Here is a 20,243-nt window from a genome sequence, read left to right on the forward strand (position 1 = left end):
CTGAGCGTGTCACGGCAGCCAAGGGTGGAGTGCTCTGATTGGTCAGGCCTTTCGGCAGGGTGGGAGGATGGAGTCACGCCCTCCCGGAGCTGAAATGCCCTGTAAGAAAGCCTGTTTCTAGCACCAGATGACAGACAATGAGTAACAGACTTCTGACCTCTCCCGCAAATGAGGAGATTAGGTCTCTGAGGCTTGCCAGAGGTCCCGGTCGTCTAGCCCCCCGTGGCCCCGCATTCTCTCCCTCCAGGAGGCTCCACTGCACTCGCAACTACATCCACATGCACCTTTTTGTGTCCTTCATCCTGCGTGCCCTGTCCAACTTCATCAAGGACGCTGTGCTCTTCTCCTCGGACGACGTCGCTCACTGTGATGCCCACAGGGTAACATGCCTGCGTGCCCCAGAGTGTGGCCAGGCCTGCCCACCTTCCCCAGCCCAACTCGGGAGATGGTGGTGGCCCCCTCGCTCTTCCCCCAAGTCCCAGCTGAGGCTGCACTTGATGCCTAGAGGAGAGGGGCCAGTGCTGGGGCTGAGCCAGGGAGTCTGGAGAGAGTCCCATGTCTCCACGTGCACAGTCTGGGTCATGTATGAGAGCAGCTTGTCAGGAAGCCCCTGGGGGCCTCCCTTCAACTCCCAGCGTCCAGGAGTGGCTTAGCCACTCTGTCAGTTAGATACATAGCGACGCTCGTCTTTTCCCTCCACCTGCCAAGTCCCAGCTGTGGACAGATGGCCAGGCCTAAAGAGGGTTGAGGTTGGGTGTAGAAAGAAAAGTGAGAGCATATGCCCGTGTGTCTGCGAACACAGGTCTGTAGTAAAACAATTGTTTGGTTAAATCTAACCCCCTTCCTCCTTCTGAATGCTCAGATGACTCTTAATTCTTTGCTTTATTGTTCTGTGTATCAGTTGGGAACCCCTTTTGCTGCATATACCAGAAAACCGTACATCAGTGGCTTAAACAAATGGGGGTTGTTTCCCACATAAGCAGTCCACAGATGGGCAATCCAGAGGTGGCACAGTGGCTCCATGATGCCCTGGTGGACACAATCATTTTCCCTCTTTCTGCTCCAGCGTGCTTGATGCCATGCTTTGCACCGCTTGTTTACAACATGGCTGCTGCAGCCCCAGGCCTCACATCCATGTTCCAGTCAAGAAAGAGAGTCAGGGTTAAACAGTTTTTGTCTTTGGGCAGCTTTGCCTTTTTAGGGTAGGAAAGAATGGCTGCCCCAAGACACCTATCTATATCTCATTGTCTAGAACTGTGTCATGTGACCACACCGAACTGCAAAGGAAGCTGGGAGATGGAGTTTTTACCATCACAGTGTCCGTAGCAGAGGCAAACAAGGGAGAAAGGGATTGGAGATTGAGTTTGGTTCGGTCAACCTCCCTGTCACTTCCCACCACTCACTCACATCTATAATTCCTTACAGCTCTGTTAAGTTTATTGTTTATAGTTGTGTGTGTGTGTGTGTGTGTGTGTGTGTGTGTGTGTGTTTTCTGACTCAAACTGAATCTCCCTTCGGGATACTGGCAGGATGAAGTGAGAGCACCAGAGTGAGAGTCAGAAGGCTTAAATTCAGGCCCCCCACCTCACTGTCCGGCAGCGTCCCGCAGGGAACCTTCTTGGGTTCCACTAAACATCAGACTCCCGAGCCAGCCACGGGCCCTGCCCAGAATCCAAGTCTGTGGGCAGCCGTAGGGCAGGAACCACAGCTGGCCAGCAGGGCAGCACTGGGCCCTCCTCCTCTGTGGGAGTGACCTCCACGTACCCATGTAGCAGCCCTCAGGCCATCCCAGAAGCTGTCCTCTCCCCAGGGGACAGCTCGGTGAAAGGAAAGGCGACCCTTGTCACATGGGAATGGTTGCCTTGCTGGCATGGAAGCCTTGTGCCCCACAAGTCTCCAGGCACAGCCTCTGGTGATCCCTGCAAGAAACATGCCTCTACCAAGTCACCACGTCAGGCGAGGCCAGCACTGGCATCTGCATCTGGTAGTTAGAGGCCTCCAGAACAGACACAGTGTGCCAGTCAGGGGCCATTTTCACTATAATCAATGTTGCCTCCTAACATAATTGGTATGTCCCTTCTTCATCTGTTTCCGGGGAAATAGCTTGGAAAGGATTTTGTTAATCCTTTGCTCAGAAATCCCTTTCCTTCTCCTGGCCCGTGCGCTCATGCGCAAAGGAGGAACTCGGGCGCTGGGCCCTACCCGACACCGCTTTGTAGCTGGCAGTCGGTTCCAGGGTTTGCATGCACTGCCCGCTTCTCTGATGGCCCATCAGCCTTCTTGGCTGAGCCTGCTGGCAGGTGGACTTCCACCCTCTAGAGAACTCTGCAGGCCTGGGTTCTGAGGGTGGACGGCCACAGGGGATGGCCAGGAGCCCCCAGAGACTCGCTCTGCGACCTGACCCCTACCACGTCCTGTCACATCCTTCCGGGGAGGCCGCGGGAGGGAAGCCCGCTGTCGCCCAGCCTGGGGCTCACCTGCCTCTCTCTGTCCAGGTGGGCTGTAAGCTGGTCATGGCTTTCTTCCAGTACTGCATCATGGCCAACTACGCCTGGCTGCTGGTGGAAGGCCTCTACCTTCACACGCTCCTCGTCATCTCCTTCTTCTCTGAAAGGAAGTGCCTCCAGGGATTTGTTGCCCTCGGATGGGGTATGTTTCTCCGTGGGTGTAACGGCTGGGGTACGTGGGAAAAGGCACTGAGCCAGAGGATTTGGTTTCTAGCTCCAGCCCCACACTCAGTTAAGTTAGTTAACCTGTCAAATCTTAGGCAAGATACTTCAACTTCCTTAGACATTCCATTCATAGATTTTCATTCTCGCTTCCTTTCTAAATCAGTTAGGGTACTTTTGACTGTAGGTATGAGAAAATCTGGCTTGATCAGCTTTAAACATAAAAGAAAGCAATTGGCTCATATATCTGAAAAGTCCAGGGATCACCAGCTTCAGGTGAGGCTGGATCCAGCAGCTCAACACCGTTTCTTTGTGCCTTTCTACTTCGCCTTCTGTAACATCAGCTTTCTCATTAGACTGGTGCTCCCAGTGTAACTGCCAGCAGATTCTGGGCTACCAGCTTCCTTGTTGTATCTAATGAGAGAAAAAGTCACGTCCCAGCATTCCCAACAAATACTCTGAGGTTCACTCTGATCAGACCAGCTTGTCTCAGACACATCTTGAACCAATCACAGAGGCCTGTGTGAATGGAATACACTGATTGGCTTAAGCTACTCAGACCACACAGCTTCCCAAAGGAATTTCAGGGTTCATTTGTAGAAAGGAGGGGAAATGGTAGTAAGATAGCCAGCTGCAAGCCCTATTCCATCTCTTCCCCCTTTCCATTCTGATCAGTGGAGATGATAACTCCATTTCTTGAGCCCTTACTATGAGCACAGCACTCTACCTGCATTATTTAATTGCCTCCACAGCCTCCAGAGGCCCTTCAAAGAAACCTGCTCAAAGACAGGATGTGATATGCTCGTCTCACACTGTAGACAAGGGCAGACCCAGCATTCAAACCAAGACTTGTCTGTTTCCAAAGGCCCCTTAACTCTTATTCTGCCATTAACAAACATCCATCCATCCATCCATCCATCCATCCATCCATCCATCCATCCATTGTTCATTTGATAAACATACGTAAGTTACCCACTGGGTTCTAGAAAGATAGCCAGGTTCCTCTGAGTGACTCATATGCCTACAGGGATAGTCATGTGTACCAGCCATTAATTTCATTTGCTTTCTTCTTAGTGCCTTTAATTAAGAAATGCCCCTGCCAGGAAAGCCCTGTCTTTTCTGCTTGTCTAAATCCTTCCGCGCAAGGGCCCTATCTTCTCACATCAGGGAAGTCACCTGAGCTGCCGGAGCTGACCGAGCCCTCCTATAGACCTTGGCAGCCTGATTAGCACATGACCCTTGGCCCGCGGGAGCTGTGGGGCTCTGCAGATCTTAGGATTTCTGCAGGGGACAGTAGTCCCAGAGTACTGGGGGACCAGGGACCTGCCTTATTCAGTTGACCTCCAAAAAAGGACCCAGTTTGGAACCTTGTTCACTAACCACTCCCAGATCTGCCAGGATCTTGTCATATGAATATAGGCAGTTTCATTATCTCTAATATCAGGATCACAATTTATTCAACTTTCTTCGAGCATTTCTTTGTGCTCAGTGGGGCTTCTAGAGATTACAGAAACAAAAACAGTTCCATCATTCAAAGGGGTCGTTGTCTAGTGGGGAGACAAAATTGCATTGCGACTCTCCGTCAAGGATTTTTTGGAGGGCTTATTTTATTTTAATTTAATTTTAAAGATTTTATTTATTCATTTGAGAGAAGAGAGAGCACAAGCTGGCGGGGAGGAGCAGAGGGAGAAGCAGGCTTCCTGCTGAGCAGGGAGCCCAACACTAGGCCGATCCCAGGACCCTGGGATCATCACCTGAGCCGAAGGCAGACGCTTAACCGACTCAGGAGCCCCTCGGATTGTTAGGAAGCGTTTAAGTGAGATCATGAGAGCCTTCCTTTCTTTCTCAAATATTTATTGAGCATCTGCTATATGCCAGGCCCTGGGGGTGGAACAGCGCAGAAAACAGTGGTTTCTCCCCTCCTGGTCTCTCCACCTGCACAGCCCCAAGGACTCCATGAAGGAACTCAGGAAGGCGTAAATTTTTCCGTCTGGGAGAAGCCTTTCTCTTGCAAAAGCAGGGGCCCCTCCTCAATTTGGCAACTTGTTTCCCCAGAGATAGGTTGCATGCTTACTATAAGACTGAAAAAAAAAAAAAAGGTAGAAAAAAAATTACTCTGGTCTCATCTAATGAACATTTTTGGGGGGTTCCTTCCAGACTATTTATCCTACTCAGTTTTTCTCCACATTGTTGTGGTCATTTTTTTTTTTTAAGATTGTATTTATTTATTTGTTAGAGAGAGAGCGAGCACACATAAGCAGGGGGAGTGGGAGGCTCCCCGCTGAGCAGGGAGTCCGATGCGGGGATTTGGGGACTTGACCCCGGGACCCTGGGATCACGACCAAGCCAAAGGCAGACGCTTAACTGAGCCACCCAGGCGCCCCTGTTGTGGTCATTCTATATGTAGAATTCTGAATCTTGTTTCTTTCTGTTAATACACAGGTGTGCTCTGTAATCTTCCACTTCTGCCATAAACATTTTTAACTAGTCTGTGGACGTATTTAACCAAATATCTATTATATGAACATTTAGGTCGTTTCTAATTTTCCACTCTTATAAATAACACAGTGATAAATACTTTGATGGACAAAAGCTTATTTGCGTGTGTAATACGGAATCCTAGACTTGGGATCACTGACTCAGAAGGAGTGGACACTTCTAAGGTTTTCAGTGCTTACCCAACACTTGTACTTCTTCAAGGTGGCTGGGCTGTCAGTCTGTACGCAGAAAAGGGTGACACCTCTGGCTTTTGCGGGAAGGAACTAAGCTCCCACTCACGAAGCTGGTGGTTCTCCAGTTGGAGCCTGCGTCCGAGTCACAAGGAGGGTGTGTCAAGCCCAGCTGGCTGGACCCCACGCCCTGTGCCTCGGAGCCAGTTGGCCTTGGGTGCAGCCAGAGACTCTTCATGTCTAACAAGGCCCCAAGTGACTCTGACACTGATAGTCTGGGGACCACACTATGAAACCGTAACTCCAGCCATTATTGGTTTTCCCACTTTCCGCCAACTCTGTTAAAGATAGACGACAATGAACAGGGGGCCCTTCAGAACCCAAGTTCTTTGCCCAAAGCACCCAAAACTGAGACAGGGAATTTAAAATATGTATCTTATTTTTATGAAAGTCATGCACATCCTCGGTTTAAAGAATTAAGTAGGGGGGCCCCTGGGTGGCTCAGTCGGTTAAGCATCTTCCTTTGGCTCAGGTTATGATCTTCGGGGCCTGGGATCAAGCCCCGCATTGGGCTCCCGGCTCAAGGGGTGAGCCTGCTTCTCCCTCTCCCTCTGCCGCCACTTCCCCTGCTTGGGCACATACTCTCTCTGTCAAATGAATAAATAAAATCTTTTTTAAAGAAGTCCTATTCAGTGTATGTATCATTATATCTATGTAAATGTTTACTGCTGGCCTGAGTGGTGTGCGATGATTTTACTTCCAATAGTTAACCTTTTGTTTTTTATGGAGTCACTTTTAATCGACTTCTTTGTTTTATGTTGCTGTCCTTAATTCCCCCCCACACCCCCGTTCTCCCACAGAACTGGAAAACCATCTGATGTGTTTCCCAAATCCTCCCATGCCAACAGGAAATCTATCAGTTCCCATTTGTTTGGTTTCTTCCTGCTCTATTCCTTTCCTACGGGCTGCCGTAAACAAATTGCCACATACTCGGGGGCTTAAAACAATAGAAATTTATTCTCTCATAGTTCTAGTGGCCAGAAGTTCAAAATCAAAGTTCTGGCAGGGTTGATTCCTTCTGAAATGCTCCATGCCTCTCTTCCAGCTTCTGGTCGTTGCTGGCAGTCCTTGGCGGATTTTGGCTTGTGATGGCATCCTTGTGATTTCCCCCTCCGTCTTGACGTGGCCTTTCTCCCTCTGTGTATCCTTTCACTCTGTGTCTTTCATGGCCTTCTCATAAGGGTGCCAGTCTTATGGGATTAGGGCCCCCATATGACTGGCATCCTTATAAGTATGACCTCTTCTTAACTAATTCCACCTGCAAAGACCTTATTTCCAAATAAGGTCACACTCGAAGGTTCTAGATAGATATGAATTTAGGGAGGATGCTTTTCAACCCGATAGAGTCACCAATGTTCTTTCTAGAGCCTTCTGACTTCCTGCTCTATTTGGGCTGGTTGTTCTCTAGACTTGCTCAATTCCCTTACCCTTCATGCTGAGAATTTCCTTCATTTTCCTCTGTAAATCCTACTCCTTTATTTCTTTTCTTTAAAAGATTTTATTTATTTATTTGGCAGAAAGAGAGAGAGAGAGCATAAGCAGGGGGAGGGGCAGAGGGAGAAGCAGAGTCCCCGCTGAGTGGGGAGCCTGATGGGAGACTCGATCCCAAGACTCCGGGATCATAACCTGAGCCGAAGGCAAATGCTTAACCGGCTGAGCCAGCCAGGTGCCCTTCCTTAATTTCTTATTTCCTCCGTGGTTTGCTCCCTGGTGGTGCTGGAGCACACGCTTCAGTACCTGTCTAGCAAAGAGTGCAGGGAATGTACATGTTTTTGAGCTGCATATCTGAAAATATCTTTTTCAACTTTCACACCTAATTTATAGTTTTCCTGGCCATACAAATTAGATTGAAAAAAATCATTTTCTCATAGAATTTTGGAGGCTTTCTCTTTGGGCATCTGATGTTACAGGATGTGCTGTGTTTTTTTGTGTTTTTTAAGATTGTATTTATTTATTTGAGTGAGAGAGAGAGCGAGAGAGCATGTGCACAAGCGGGGGCAGAGGGCAAGAGGCAGAGGGAGAAGCAGGCTCCCCACTGAGCAGGGAGACTGATGTGGGACTTAATTTCAGGACCCTGAGATCATGACCTGAGCCGAAGGCAGATGCTTAACCGACTGAGCCACCCAGGCGCCCCTGCAGTGTTACTCTTCTTCCCCAAGCATTTTTAACAATCTTTTTCTGCATAAGCTTCAGGGTCTTCTCTCTGTCCCCTGTGTTTTGAAATGCCCTAGGGATGTGCCCCCATGCGAGCTGATTTCATCCTTTTTGCTGACATCCGGTGGTCCCTTCATCTGGAAACTCACATCCTTCATTTCTTGGACCATGTTCTTACATCACCTATTTGATTTCTTTCCCTTTGGGTTTATCCTCTCTCTGAAACTTTTAATCAGATAGTGCACATCCTGGAATTGACCTCTGATGTTTTCATGTCTTTCCTCTTACTTTTCATTCCACTCTTTGTGTTCTGCTTTCCGGGCGACTCCTGGTTTTTACCTTCCAACCCATCTTTGGAGTCTTTTATCTTGGTTATCATATATTCAATTTCTAAGCCCTCTTCCTTGCTCTCGGACTGCTCCTATTTTCGGCATCCTGTTTGGGTCTTGCAGATATAATCTTTCCTCTTATCTCTGATGATATTCCTTAGAGTTGCTTTTGTCCAAGTTCCTCCTACAGCCTGCATGGTCTGTTTCCTTTGAGTTCCTTCTCTCTGATTGTTTTGGTCCTTGTCTTTTATGTAATCAGCTTTCCTCAGATGTCCCTGACCTTGACTGTCTGTTCATGTTGAAGAATGAGTCACTCAGAGCGGACTGAAGGGCCCATGCGTGGGGTGGAGGGTGTGCGTGTGGGTGTGGGTGTGGGTCTGTGTGTGCGCACACGGCATGACTGGGCTGGAAGTGGCCACTGTCTCGGGGGGTCCCCAGCATCACCATCTATATGCCCTTTGTCTGGGGCTGTTGGATTCCTCCAGAGAAAAATCCTTGAATCTCCCGCCTGGGTGAAAACCTGCTTGCTGGAGGTCTCCAACCCGAACAGCCCAGGGACAGGGCTGTTACCATTCAGGTGTGGACGAGCACGTCCATTAGAAATAGAATGAGCCATATACATATATCCTAAAATTTTCTAGTAGCCCCAGTAGACACAGTAAAGAGAAGCGGGTAAAATTAATCTCAATAATCTATTTTATTTAACCCGGTATAAAAATATTTTTATGTCAACATATAATTAATATAAAAACTAGCATATGTCACCTTCTCTTATTCCTACTAAGTCTTCAAAATCAGTTGTCTTGCACTTACAAGCACATCTCCAGTGGGACCAGCCACATATCAAGTACTCCATAGCTACATGTGCCTGCTGCCCAGGACAACACGGGTGTAGACCATCACTTCTCCCTTCTCTTCCCTGCAGAGGGCCTCCTGAGTCTTCCCCAGGCTCCCAGGACATCCTGAGCCCCTGAAGAACTGGCTGATTCTGCCTCAGTTCCCAGGGCATGCCTGGGACCCCAGAAGCAGGAGGCTGCCCATTTGCACAGGATTGACTAGGGGGTCTCTGTGGCACCTGCTTGCTCCCGGGCTGGGCAAACTGCCCAGTTCTTGTACAGGGGTTGAAAACTGAGTCCCCTCTCCTCCCTCCCTTTATTTTCAATCTTCAGGTTCCCCGGCCATTTTTGTTGCTTCGTGGGCTATCAGCAGGCTCTTTCTGGAAGATGTGGGGTAAGCTGTTTGAAGGAGAGGTAACGAGAGTGTATTTGATATTGTCTAGTTCTTCAAGCAGGGTGGCCACTTCTTTGGCGCTATCTAGGAGAGGCCTGTTTTTCAAGCGGGGGGCCATAGCGAGTACTCCAGAGCGCTGGGCTGGTCCGCACCCTCCTGGGCCTGCCTCCCTTCCCACCCACGCCGGCAGCTCCGTGGGAAGAGCAGGTCCTGGGCAGGAGCCGTGCAACTCCAGGCAGGTGCCGCTCAGTGAGGCAGCTCTGCGCCAACCCCGCTTTTCCTTCCTCCTGGGGTCTCTCCCTCCTCTGCTCCTCCCTACTCCCCCTCTCCCCCCGGGTGTTTGAGAGTCCAGCAGAGGTGGGAGCAGGAAAGGGGCAGCACATTCCCAGCGACTCCTGATGGGCACAGAGCGATCTAGCCTTGTTCTCTAAGGCTGCTGGTCGCTGGGAATGGAGGTCAGCCCGGGGGCCCTGCTGGGACGTGGCACGCGGAAAGCAGCCGGGGAGGAAGTGAGACAGCGGGACAGAGCAGAGGCAGTTTCTCATCGGCACACTGACGCAAGCAGGCCAGGATGTGGATTAGGTCAGAGGAGGCTTGCCAGTGTCTTGCCGTCCAAATAGGACCCCAAATAATCGTTTCAAAATAATGCATTTAATTGGGTGAATTCGATTTTTTTAAAAATCTGGATTTTTAGCTTCTCCAGAGAACATGGGAAGTTCTACCAACATCTCTCATTTTCCCTTTTGGAAAAAATCAGCTGGAGCAGAATTGCGGCTGTCTTAGGCCACGCGCAGGCTCTCCAGCTTGCCAAGTAACCCCCCCACGCCTGATGTCCCAGGGTCCTGCGGCCACACGTCAGTCACCCAGCCACTTCACTCACTGATGTCCCCTGCCTGGCCATTGTTGGCAGTCAAGTTTGTCACGGTGCTTGCTTTGAGGTTCTGGGATCTTCTGGCTGTCAGGTGCCACAAACGTCTGCTGCCCCAGACACTCACTGGGCAAGCACGGAGGGGGGGGGGGGGCTGCTCCAGCGGCCCCTGAAGCGCTCCCGGGCAGCAGGAGAGGGTCAGTTCTAACGGCGCTGGGCACACAGTCCCAGTCCAGTGCTCAGGGCCACCAGCACAGGCCCTTCATCTGAAGAGCAGTTGAGGGAACTGGTCTTTCCTGGTCACCTCAGCTCTCCACTCCTAACGCTGCCTGGCTGGCCCTCCGCAGGTGCTGGGACATCAACGCCAACGCATCCATCTGGTGGGTCATTCGGGGGCCCGTGATCCTCTCCATCCTGGTGAGTGGCCATTTACGTTCTCAAGTGCTTCTGCTCTGTGGTCAGGGTTGGGAGGCCTGGAGCTGAGCCTGTGGGTACAGACAGGAAATAGGGGGACAGAGGACGGGGGCGGGGGGGGGGTAGGACACACTGGGGTTGTCTCCTGGAAAGAATCAGCCCCTCAGCTGTGCACAAGGCTCCGAGGGACACCACGGCTGCAAGACCATTTGATAGGAAATGGGCTCACTGGAGGCAGAGAGGGTGCAGCACAGGGTAGCAACCCCCTCCCCTCCCCCCCCGCCCCCCCTTCCCGTCTTCCCCAGGCTGGCTGATGACTTTCCAGGGACAAGTGGGAGGAGGGGGCCATTCCAGGGCCTCCTTCTTTTTTTCTTTTTTTTTTTTTTTAAGATTTTATTTATTTATGTGACAGCCAGCGAAAGAGAGAACACAGCAGGGGAGTGGGAGAGGAAGAAGCAGGCTCCCAGCGGAGGAGCCCGATGTGGGACTCGACCCCGGAATGCCGGGATCACGCCCTGAGCCGAAGGCAGACGCTTAACGACTGCGCTACCCAGGCGCCCCTCTTTTTTTCTTTTCTTTTCTTTTTTTTTAGTAATAGAATTTATGTAAAAAAAAAAAAGTTGGAAAATACAAAATGTGTTTTCCAAAAGGGAATAAAATCACACATACTTTTAGGACCTAGACACACACTGTGAATACACATGTGCATTTCCTTCCTGTCTTTTTCTTTGAGCACACACACTGTTTTCAAAATGCTTAGTATAGTTTTATATACTAGTTCGTTTTTCACTTAGCAATAGATGTGCGCTGGCCCTGGCCTTTGCACTGTTGTGCAAAGACCCCCAGGACGGTCTTTCCTCATTGAGTTAGGCCAGTTTCCTTGCCATCATTCTGGGGATCTGACTGCCCAGCCCGGGAGAGCCTTGGCTGAGGGACGATGGGCCCCAGGGTCTGGGCGGATTTCACCAGACTGTGGTCTATCTAGTGATGTTTGGTGGGCACTCCTGATGCAGAATATCTCCCAACAGGGGCCCCTGGCTGGTTCAATCAGAAAAGCATGCGACTCTTGACGTCAGGGTCATGAGTTCGAGCCCCATGTTGGGGGTAGAGATGACTTAAATAAATACATAAGAACTTAAAAAAAAAAATCTCCCAACCAGTAGGTCACAGGGCCTAGAATTCCACTATTTAGGATTCATTCTGGAGATCTTAAGTATTTTTTTTTTTGCCTTCAAGTGCTCCCTATAAAATTAAATGCATCTCTAAGACAAAAAAAAAAATAGATGAAAGTAAAATAGCCTTTATTCATTTATACCGTGCCTAGCCAGCTCCGAGCAAGATGCGTAAACAAAGGACAAGCTGAGAAGCAATGTTCCCAAAAAGGCAGCTGGGCTAGGAGTCCCGGACAGGCCACTAATCCTTGTCTTTTGGCCAGCATTCCCAGGCCCCAGGCTGGTTGTGTGAACAATGAGGGTGCTTCTCTAAATGCTGCTGGAGCTGGTAGGTGGGTGAGAGAGGAGGAGAGGTACCAGCCGGCACGTGGGCACCTTTATAACGTTCTGGCACTGGGCTTGGGCACAGAGGTGGGGGGTGGACAGCAAAAGAAATAATGAGACTGCGTTCCTGTCCTTTAGGAAGTTATGATTGAACTGGCAAATAAGTAGACACACACAAGTTTGACAGATGCATGTGTTTGGCCTCTTTCCAATATTTCAAGTGCTTACACAGTAACACGATCCCGAACTGCAGCTTATCAGGAAAGAGAGGTAATCAAGGGTGGCTGCCTGGAGTTGGTGATTAAACTGCAAAGTGACTCCATAAGGCTTTGAAGCAGTGGTTCTCAAAGTGTGGTCCCCAGACCAGCAGCTTCAGCAGCACCTGGAAGCTTGTTAAAAAATGCAAAGTCGGGGGCCCCACCCCAGATTTACTGACCTGGAACCTCTGGGGGAGGGAGCCCCCCATTCTGCACCCAAAATTTTAAGAACCTCTGTGGGACGAAAGCCTTGCCACTCAAAGTGTAGTCAAGGACCGGCTTTAGCATTATCTGGAGCTCGGTAGAAATGCAGACTCTTGGGGCGCCTGGGTGGTCGGTGAAGTGTCTGCCTTCGCTCAGGTCATGATCCCAGAGTCCTGGGATCAAGCCCCACATGGGGCTCCCTGCTCAGCTGGGAGCCTGCTTCACCCTCTGCCTGCTGCTCCCCCTGCTTGTGCTCTCTCTCTGACAAATAAATAAGTAAAATCTTTAAAAAAAAAAAAAAAAAGGAAAAGAAAGAAATGCCGACTCTCAGGTCACCAGTCACCTGCCTTTTAACAAGGTCCAGCGCATTCCGGTGTGAGTAATTCTTGCCACAACTGAGCGGGACTTAGAGCTCCTGCAGCCAGGGACAGGCACGGCTGCTGTGTCAGCCATCACCTCCAGACACCTTGTTCCAACAGGAGTCTGAGCGGCCGGGCGGGGTGGCTCAGCGATGTGCAATCCCAGGCGTGGTCTGCAATGCCTTCTCTGGCCTCGGGGCCCGGGGTCAAGGCCAGGAGAGGTGGCGATCACCTTCAACCCCACCTCCGTCTTGTGTTTTACAGATTAACTTCATCCTTTTTATAAACATTCTAAGAATCCTGATGAGAAAACTTAGAACCCAAGAAACAAGAGGGAATGAAGTAAACCATTATAAGTAAGTGGAGGGCAAAGACCCAGGCACCCACAGTCAGCCAGCAGGTATTTAGAGCGCCTATGGTTTACCCACCTGGTCTGGTTCCAAGGAGGTTATGATGCAACTGGGAATGGGGGTGGGGAGGAGTGGGTCCATTGGAAAGCCTTAGACACAGCCCTGGCGGTGGGAAGATAAAAATCTCTCCGGATCCCAGGGAGCAGAAATCTGTGTTTGAGGCAACGCTAGGGAGACTGCCGATGGGCTTCAGGGACCCCAATTCAGAGAAATTTGTGTAGGTCTGTGTATTTTTCAGGGGAGAAAGGCTCGAGCTTTCATCAGATCTTCAAGATGTGTGATCCAAAAATACTTGAAAACCTTTAAGATGTTGAAGGGAGATGCTGTATTTGTTTGGTAGGGCCCCCATAGCAAAGAACCACATGTGGGATGGCATTAAGAAGAGAAATTTATTTGCTCAGTGTTCTGGAGGCTGGAAACCCAAGATCCAGGTACCCATAGGTTTGGTCTCCTCTGAGGCCTTGCTCCTGGCCTTGTAGACGGCTGCCTTCCCCCTGTGTCCTTACTCGGCCTTTTGTCTGTGTGCGGGAATCCGGGGTGTCTCCTCCTCTCCTTAATAAGGACACAGTTGATTGGACTAAGGTCCCATCTTAACGACCTCATTTGAACTTAATCACCTTTTTACAGGCCCTACCTGCAAGCACAGAGAGCTATTTCAGTAGGGCTTCACTTGGTGAATTTGGGTGGGGGAGACCTAATTCAAAACAGACCCCTTAAAGGCAAATCAGTGTCCACCGCAGACTTTCTCTGTGATGTTCTGAGCTTTGAGAATCTGGCAGTGACCTGGATTGCTTGGTGACAGATTCTCCAGGACATCTTTAGGGCAGTGGGCTCCACAGTAGGGTGGAGCTGGGGATCCAGGATAAAGTTGCCAGATAAAACAGAGGACACCTGGTTCAGTTTGAATGTGGGATAAACAATGAAGAGTGTTTCAGCACTTACTCCAAAAAAATATTATCTGTTGTTTATCTGAAATTCAGATTGAACTGTGCATCCTGTATTTTTATTTGCTAATTTTAGCAACCCTAATCTGAGATCTGGGAAGAAAATGAAAGAACTTCTTATAGATATTTATTATCCAAAAAAATAAGAACCCTGGCTTTGTGAATAATAGATTCAATGACCCATGCACATAATCTATAAATAATAAAGTGATTTGGGTGGATACCTGTTCACATTTTTTTTCCTGATGGGGTGCATGATCAGAAAGTTTAGGGGACTGGCCCTGGGTGATGGGTATGCGGGAGGTGGAAATTCTCCAAAATAAAAGGTAAAACCACAAAGGCGTGGGGGCACCACTGCAGGCGTCCTGCGATCGGACCGGGTGGGGCGTGCGGAGCTGTGCCCGTGGGGAGGCGCAGGACGCCACAGCCGCTCTGTGTCTGCAGGCGCCTGGCCAAGTCCACTCTCCTGCTGATCCCGCTCTTTGGAGTCCACTACATCGTCTTCGCCTTCTCCCCAGAGGACGCCATCGAGGTCCAGTGGTTCTTTGAATTGGCCCTTGGCTCTTTCCAGGTAAGTTTCAGGGACCGTGCTTCTCCAGAGCTCTCTCTCCTTCTAGAGAAACGGAGGCCATAGCGACAGCACGCCAGGTCTCCCCAGGTCCAGCCGTGTGCGGTGTGGGATGCCTCATTTGGCACAACACCCGACAGAGGAGGTGGACAGGACCTCGCTGTGCCGTGGGACCCCGAGGGGGACCCAAGCCCCCCACCAGTCAGATGGGGGTGGGAGATAAAACTAAGGACACAGACGGACTCCAGGGAAGAGAAAAGGGACAAGCAACGCCACACACTAGATTGCACAGCTCACAAGAAGAGATACGTAATCAGCGCTGAGGCTGCGGCTGAGCCATCAAAGAGCAGGGCAGGAAGAGGAGCATTATGGGAATGGGGGAGGGAGGGCGCCTGAAAGAGAGTCAAGTCCTCCTCTTCGTTCTGGGAAGCCCATGAAAGTGCCCCCAAACCGAAACATCCAGAAGGCCCCGCATCAGCATGTTGTTCAGAAGCAGTGAAGAGAATTCCAAGTCGCTGCCTCTGAGGAACAGGAAATGGGGGCAGGGGTGTGCAGAGGCTACCCGTGTTTTGTGAGGACAATCACTGGACTCTCTGAGGCGATGTGCACGCACAATGTGTCAAAAATCCAAACCAACTTTAAAAACAAGAAGGAGAGTGAGGGGAGAATCACTTATCTCCTAATTCAATAAGATGTTGTGACGCTTAAGAAAAATGCATAGTAAAAACAACAACAAAACAGATAGTAAACATGTTTGGACAGAAGGACTCTTCACATGAATCCCAAACTCCACAGTGTTATTTGTTTACCCTCTCATAGCTCTCTCCTCCTAAAAATAATATGACAGAGCTTTCAGGAAGCCCATACAGAGGACAAAAAAAGAAAAAAAACGTAGATGAAGGATCAGCGAAAAAATAAAATAAAAGCCAAAATTGAGTGCCGTGAAGGTGGAGAGATGGGTCATACATTGGTTCGGAGCTTCCCAGTAGCCAAAGCAAAAACAGAAGTGCAGTCTGTTCCGAGATTTACAATATCTATAGATGGGAACAAGCTAATTCTCGGGAAAAGCCTAGACGTTATAGGCTTTGGGGCCTGAGAGAATTTTCTCCCAGGGGATTTTCCTCAAGAAGCCTGCCAAGTCCTCCTCACGGGGGAAGCTTTGGCCTCAGGGTGGGGCTCAGAGTCTCCCTCAGTCCCTGAGTTAGGTTCAGGGTGGGGGGTCAGGGTCACCCTCCTGTCACTTTCAGGTTTCAGGGAGGACACATCACTGGGAACACATTCTTGAACAGAATCAGGTCTTGTCCTAACCCTGCCTTCAGACCCCACCCCAGGGCTGTCCCTTCTGCCCTCCCTGGGCCTCTTCTCTGCCCAGAGCTCCCTGCCAGCGCCCCAGGCCTCCAGAGAACCCAGCCTCATGCGTAATCCATATTCTTTGTGTCTGGACCAGGGAGCTTCGTGGCCACCTGCTCTTGCAACTTGTGGGGAGGCTGGGCTCACAATGGCCCATTTAGCAGGGGTCGGGTTCCGGGTCCACAAGGGTGGAAGACCCCCACCTGGCTTCCAGAAATGGGTAGTGACCTCACTGGGAGCACGGAGGCCCAGGTCTGCCTCCCCGCATGGAAAGGGAACTTCCTGTCCCCTGGAGCTGGGGTTTGGGTTGGGGCCCAGGCCTGCCACTGAAGGCTGCTCAGCTTCTGAGGAATGGCTTGTCAAGAGAAAATCAAAAAGCGCTTTCCTAATTTTTTTTTTTTGATGAAAGAACAGAGTAACATTATTTACTACTTTTTATCAGTAAAGGTAATTGATACACAACAGGTGATTTGTTTTAAGACCCAAAGGGAACTAGCAGCAAAATTAAAAATGGAAGATATTAGGGGCGCCTGGATGGCGCAGTCGTTAAGCGTCTGCCTTCGGCTCAGGGCGTGATCCCAGCGTTCTGGGATCGAGCCCCACATCAGGCTCCTCTGCTAGGAGCCTGCTTCTTCCTCTCCCACTCCCCCTGCTTGTGTTCCCTCTCTCGCTGGCTGTCTCTGTCAAATAAATAAATAAAATCTTTAAAAAAAAATTAAAAATAAAAATGGAAGATATTAAATAGGTATATATATAATTCCAGTCACTGGCAACCTCCTTCAAGATCAGAACCAATCTTACTCCGTACATATCGTTTCTTTTTTTTTTTTTCAAGATTTATTTTATTTTATTTATTTATTTGACAGAGATAGAGACAGCCAGCAAGAGAGGGAACACAAGCAGGGGGAGTGGGAGAGGAAGAAGCAGGCTCATAGCGGAGGAGCCTGATGTGGGGCTCGATCCCATAACGCCGGGATCACGCCCTGAGCCGAAGGCAGACGCTTAACCTCTGTGCCACCCAGGCGCCCCCGTACATATCGTTTCTGTAACTGCACTTTCATCATTACCACATGCTACCTGTTCTGTAGTGAACCTTGACTGTGTGCTGTTCATGTACCAAATATGCTCCAAAATGAGGTGGTCCTCCTTCAAAAGTGCTCCCATACAAATGTTTACGCAGAACACGGATCTCTGAGGGTTTTTTTAACCTTTGTTCACATACAAACATTTATCATTTTATTACGTATTACACATGTATATTTTATATAATGTATATATTTAAAAAATTCTGTGCTCTAGAAAACGTCTCCTGTTAAAGTGAAGAGAATAGTAGATAGTGAACCCCCAGGTGACCACTGCCCACTCAAGGCCTGGCTGGTTCCATCTCTCTCCCCTTCTGCTCCCTTCACCCCATCCCCCATCATTTTAAGCACATCAAAGGGATGGCTTTCCTCAAATGTAAATATTCTAGTTCCCCATCTCTAGAAGACAGGGGCTTAAAGAAGACCGCACACAGAACCACAATTCATTGTCATTGTCAGAGGCTTCTAGAAACGGAAGTTGATTTGCTTTTTCCGATTGCAGAAATAATACTTATTGTAGAAAATCTGGAAAATAAGCAATAGTTTAAAAAGAAAAAAGATAATCTATAATCTCATGACCCCAGAAATAACCTGTTAAAGTGATGGTGGGTTTACTTCTAAGTCTCTCTCCTTTTTCTTTTTAAATCCAGGAAGACACACATGTACACACAGCCCATATAACCGAGGTCATGTGTGTGTGGTTTTCTATCTTGCTTTTTCTGATTCTCCGTCTTACCTGTTGTGAACGTTTCTCTGTGCCTTGACAACCCTTCCGAGACTTCATTTTTAACGATTGTATAAAAACTGTGGCATTTCTTAAACTTGCTGGCTGTGGGAGGCCTTCCCTATCGAACCTTGGGGCACAACTAACTTTCCATCCCTCGGGGCTCCTGCCCGCACCTGAACTGTGAAAACGTGCCCCGGGATCTTGGAGGCCCAGGCACCGTGGGGTCCAGTGAGTAAGGTGGTCCCCGCAGCCAGCAGCCTGACCACCAGCTCTGGGCCACGCACACACAGCGCCGGTCCTGCCGAAACCCCCTGTGACTCAGTTCCTTCCCGCGTGAGGCAGGGGTCCTCCCCGCTAGGGCTTTGGCAAGGATTAAATGGAGCACCTGGAACCCAGAACCCACAAGTATGCAGGCCAGGCGGCACTCCGCACGCCGTCCCGTTTCATCTCAAAACCTTTCACATCCTGACAGCGGGTCCCAATTGGGAATGGCCATTAGAACCATCTGGGATGTTTCAAAGCTGCTGGTGCTCCTTCCGTCATCCTCAGATGTTTGGACTTGGGGTGCGGAGTATAACACAGGCAAATGCTCCCAGGTGATTCTGACGTGCTACACAATTTGGACACCGTGTCCTCGAGTAAGTGTTCCCGCCGCCCACCTCCCCCAAATAGTCCCCATTCTATGTAGCGGTCCTCGATGCCCAATATTCTAGAACAAATCCTTCGAGGTCTGTCGCTCACTCTTGTTAAAATGACAGCAGCCCTGAGCAATTCTACGTATTAAGCCCACCAGAGCCGGGCTGGTTCATCCATCTTTTCCAACGTAGTGGGTAGGTAAGGGCAGGCCTGGATGGGACTAGGGAGGGGGGTTAGGGCCCCCTGAGGTCAGAACTAGGACGCCCAGGCCTCTGAGGGGTCAGGGGCTCACCAGCCGGAGAAGCCTCAGGGCAGAAGGAAGGACAAGCTGGCCTGAGGCGGGTCCCTGAGGAGATAAGCAGGCCCTAAGCCCTGCAGAGACCCTGCCTGTAGCTTATGTCCCAAGCAGGCCTCTTGGCCTCCAATCCTCCATCTCCAGACTGGAGTCCCTGCCTTGGCAGAGCTCCGTGCTGGGACTGGGGGGCAGGCGAAGGCATCCCTGGGAGAACAGGAGCTCCAGATACTAGGGAGGGAGGGTCCTAAGGGGCACCGACCCCCATCCCACCAGGGAACATGATTTGTATATAGCCTCATGGCCCCTAGCCAAGGTGATAAGCAGGGAAGTCACACCCCACTGCTGGCTGGTCACCACCTACACGTGGGCTTTGTCCTGCCCTCACGCTCACACATTCGTGTTTCAGTTTGAATAGTTGCCCATGTTGGAACATCTCCAGATTTCCCGCTTATCTTGAAAATGAGCCCACCCACACAGGGCACAGGGTCTCCCACGGGCTGGCCCCACCCCCTACCTGAGGGACAGGTGCACTTCAGGGGCCCTCACTTCCTGCTTCTCCCAGATGGCCCCCCTGACTAGTTCAGGTGACTTGCCTGGTCCCCAAGGGCCCCAATTTAACAGCTTCTACTCTGAAATCCCATGTGCACCGTGCCCCACGCTGGACCCTGCCCCTGCCCCAAGGAGCTCAGTCTGTGCCAGGTGATGCCAGCACAGCCAGGGGCACTGTGGGGACCCCAGGTCACCCCAGTCCCACCACCACCACTCCCCCAGGGCTGAGAGGTGTGGGAAGGCTCTGGAGTGCTTCAGCGAGCCTGGGGTGGCAATATAAGGGCATGGGGAAGTTGGAGGAAGGAGCCCCGTGCTGGAGCACCTGCACTGACCCCCTGCTGCTTCTGCCCCCTCTGCAGGGCCTGGTGGTGGCGGTCCTCTACTGCTTCCTCAACGGGGAGGTGAGTGTTCTGCGGCTGCCGGGATGGAGGAGCCCTCTAGCCCCGAGATTCCTGCTCAGAAGCCCCCTGGAAAGGGTGGTTGGGAGACATGGATGGTGTGGGTGGGAGGCCTGGGTCTCCTGAGCTTACTTCCTAGGAGCACTGAAGCACCAGGAGGCCTAGCTAAAATAACTGCTGGGCCCTCCCCCCCTCCCCCATGTCTCATGCAGCAAAAGGATTCTGCATGTGTGGTTTGGAGCCTGAAAATGTTTAACAAGCATTCCAGGCGATTCTTATCCTTGAGCAAGTCCAGGAAATAGAGGAAGGTGCAGGCACCCCACAAACACCCAGGCTCCTGACTGCTCTGCTGCTTGCCTGATGGGCGATCCTGCTCACTGCCCTTCTCTGGGCCTGTCTTCCCCTCTGGTAAATGACTTGATGAAGAAATCTCTGAAACTCAACTGCTCACTGACCTCCACGAGTGTTGACTCCCCGGAGGCCTGCACACTTACCTTGAGGTCTCTGCTCCTGCCCAGAGCATTTGCACAAGCTGTGTCCAACCCGCATTAGTTAAATACAGTGTTTTGTACAGT

General features: G+C 50.5%; 1 protein-coding gene across 1 annotated transcript in view; it reads left to right on the plus strand.

The window, feature by feature from the left end:
* Positions 1-20,243, plus strand: part of SCTR (secretin receptor) — a 74,712-nt gene that overhangs the window by 48,690 nt on the left and 5,779 nt on the right. Inside the window, exons 6-12 of the mRNA XM_045804094.2 lie at positions 248-380; positions 2,496-2,649; positions 9,051-9,111; positions 10,327-10,396; positions 12,974-13,065; positions 14,508-14,634; positions 19,630-19,671. Coding sequence (XP_045660050.1) covers positions 248-380; positions 2,496-2,649; positions 9,051-9,111; positions 10,327-10,396; positions 12,974-13,065; positions 14,508-14,634; positions 19,630-19,671 — 679 coding nt within the window. The remainder of the gene's footprint in view (positions 1-247; positions 381-2,495; positions 2,650-9,050; positions 9,112-10,326; positions 10,397-12,973; positions 13,066-14,507; positions 14,635-19,629; positions 19,672-20,243) is intronic.

The sequence above is a fragment of the Ursus americanus genome, chromosome 1, assembly GCF_024610735.1.
Source record: "Ursus americanus isolate L20-20 chromosome 1, mUrsAme1.1.p, whole genome shotgun sequence".
NCBI lineage: Eukaryota > Metazoa > Chordata > Mammalia > Carnivora > Ursidae > Ursus > Ursus americanus.